Raw genomic sequence first — 2,622 nt, 5'->3', positions numbered from 1 at the left:
AAAAAAAAAAAAAAAAAAAAAAAAAAAAAAAAAAAAAAAAAAACAACCTAGTGCTTATACACGCATCATAAACCCTAATAAAAGGAAAAACATAAACCCTAAACCCTAAACCCTAAACCCTAAACCACCAATAGAGAACATGAATCATATATATCCATAGATAACATATTCCCTAAACCCTCGAATCCCCAACTAAAGGATTACTGTAAACCCTAAAAGCATAGGGTTTAGTAAGGTTTAGGGTTTAGTATTAGGGTTTAGGGTTTATGAGGGTTTAGGGTTTCTGACCATCGAAGTCACCGAGTCTTTGTATACAGGGTTCATCCATGGCCTCAAGAAGAAATAAAACTTCGTAATTATGTTTATTGAAATACTGCATTTGTGGCTGAGAGAGAAGCTGTTGTATATTTTCCCCAGCAGCATAAAATATAGATGTTTGTGTTTGTTTCATTCTATTTATATATGTTTCTATAGATATAGGTTCATCTATAGAAAAACTAGAAAAAAACTTCAATACTTTTGCTATTTTTTTTCTGTTTTCATCGTCCTCATAACAACCTAGCATAAGATTTCTTCCGTATTCTTTATAAAATAAATCAAATAGAGTTTGTTGTTGTTTAATATTTTTTTGTATATTTTCTTTTTCTTTTTCATCCGTTGTCTCCTCCAGTTTTTTTTTTTCTTCTTGTTTTTTTTTTTCTCCTTCTATATACATCTTTCGCACTGTATCTAGGGTTTTCCTTACTATTTTTTTACTTATTATATTTAATATTTTATGTTGCTGCAGCTGTTCTCTCGATACGTTAAGAGGGAGATCGTCAGAGTCTACAACACCACGTATAAAATGTAAGTATTTAGGTATTATATCGTCAAACATATCAGCAACAAGAACACGACGAATATAAAGTTTTATATTTGTTTGTTTACCGAAATATTGAGAGAATATATCTGCGGGAGAACGTTTAGGTATATATAATAAAGCTTTAAACTCGGCTTCTCCTTCTGCTGTGAAATGTATATGGACCAATGGTTCACTCCAGTCTTTTGTTATAGATTTATAAAACTCATTATATTCTTTTTCGCTTATCTCTTCTCGTGGACGNCACTCCAGTCTTTTGTTATAGATTTATAAAACTCATTATATTCTTTTTCGCTTATCTCTTCTCGTGGACGTAACCATATTGCTTTCTGCTCGTTTATACGCTCCCATCTATACACCTCTCTTTCCACCGTCTTCGTCTTCTTCTTCTCCTGCAGCAGCAGCAGCAGCAGCAGCAGCAGCAGCAGCAGCAGCAGCAACAGCAGGGGGAGGAGGGGGAGGAGCAGCAGCAGCAGCAGCAGCAGCAGCAGCAGCAGAAGGAATGATAAAGAAGGTGTAATGTATTTGTGGTGTATATACACCTGAAATCTATCACTGCATACACATACGATCAGCACATTTCTCCTCTCTTTCTCTTTCTCTTTCTCTTTCTCTTTCTATCTAAACAATTATTTTAATTTTAATATAATTTATTTTATTTATTTTATTTTATTTATTTTATTTTATTTTATTTATTTTATTTTATTTTTATTTTATTTTATTGAAAACATACCTTCTCCGCGTCTTCATCAACATCCTGCACCTCAACCTCATCATCATTTTCTTTTTTTTTTTCTGTTTTTTCTTTTTCTGTTTCTGTTTCTTCTTCTGTTGGTATTTCTTCGGTGACGATATGTTTATTTTTAATATAAATAGGATAAGCCATGAACTGACTATATCTGCTGGCTATTTGTTTTATATTCTCTATATTACAATACTCCGTAGCATCTTGCTTTAAATATAATATAATACATGTACCTCTATTCATTGTCTTTCCTCTTGGGTCTTTATTTATATAATATTTAGCATCTGCTGTTGACTCCCATATATATTGTTCTTCTCCTGCTGCTCTCGATATAACACGAACTCTATCAGCAACAAGAAAAGCAGAATAAAAACCAACACCAAACTGGCCCACGAGAGAAACATCACCACCACCGCTGCTGCTGCTGCTGCTGCTGCTGCTGCTGCTGTCCTTGCTGCTGCTGCTGTTGGCTAGCACGGACTCTAAAAAATTATTTGTGCCTGACTTGGCTACAGTACCTAGGTTTGTTATGAGTTCTTGTTTACTCATACCTACACCCGTATCACATATAGAGAGCATCTTCTTCTGCGGGTCTGCTTCTATATACACAGCCAGCTCAGCTGCCTTGCTGCTGCTGCTGCTGCTGCTGCTGCTGCTGTTTGTTTCGCTGGTGAGAGAGAGAAACCTAGCTTTCTCTAGGGCATCTACAGCATTAGATATTAACTCCCTCAAAAATACATCTCTTTGAGTGTATAATGAGTTTATTATTATATCCATTAACCTGGTGACCTCCGCCTGGTATTCGTGTGTTTCTATCTTTTCGTCTTCTCTTCCTTGCAGCTCAGGGATAGACTCCAGTGTATCTACAGGTCCTTTTGGCCCCTCATCATCACCAGCTGCAGCAGCAGCAGCAGCAGCAGCAGCAGCAGCAGAGTCTGCTGCTGCTGCTGCTGCTGGTGCTGCTGCATCGTCACCGCTGCAGCAACAGATACACCATACACCTAATATATATAAAGAC

At 36.4% G+C, this 2,622-nt stretch overlaps 1 protein-coding gene across 1 annotated transcript in view; it reads right to left on the bottom strand.

Moving 5' to 3' along the window:
* Positions 1-1,210: 1,210 nt before the first annotated feature.
* EMH_0035290 (heat shock protein 90, putative) overlaps positions 1,211-2,622 on the bottom strand; it is a gene marked incomplete at both ends in the record, with an annotated part of 3,134 nt that continues 1,722 nt past the window's right edge. The window contains 2 exons of the mRNA XM_013494959.1: positions 1,211-1,251; positions 1,838-2,580. Coding sequence (XP_013350413.1) covers positions 1,211-1,251; positions 1,838-2,580 — 784 coding nt within the window. The remainder of the gene's footprint in view (positions 1,252-1,837; positions 2,581-2,622) is intronic.

Source organism: Eimeria mitis, genomic scaffold (assembly GCF_000499745.2).
Source record: "Eimeria mitis Houghton genomic scaffold, Emh_scaff1358, whole genome shotgun sequence".
Lineage (NCBI taxonomy): Eukaryota > Apicomplexa > Conoidasida > Eucoccidiorida > Eimeriidae > Eimeria > Eimeria mitis.
The sequence above is the reverse complement of the archived record's forward strand: the minus strand, read 5'-3'. Positions and strand labels throughout refer to the sequence as shown.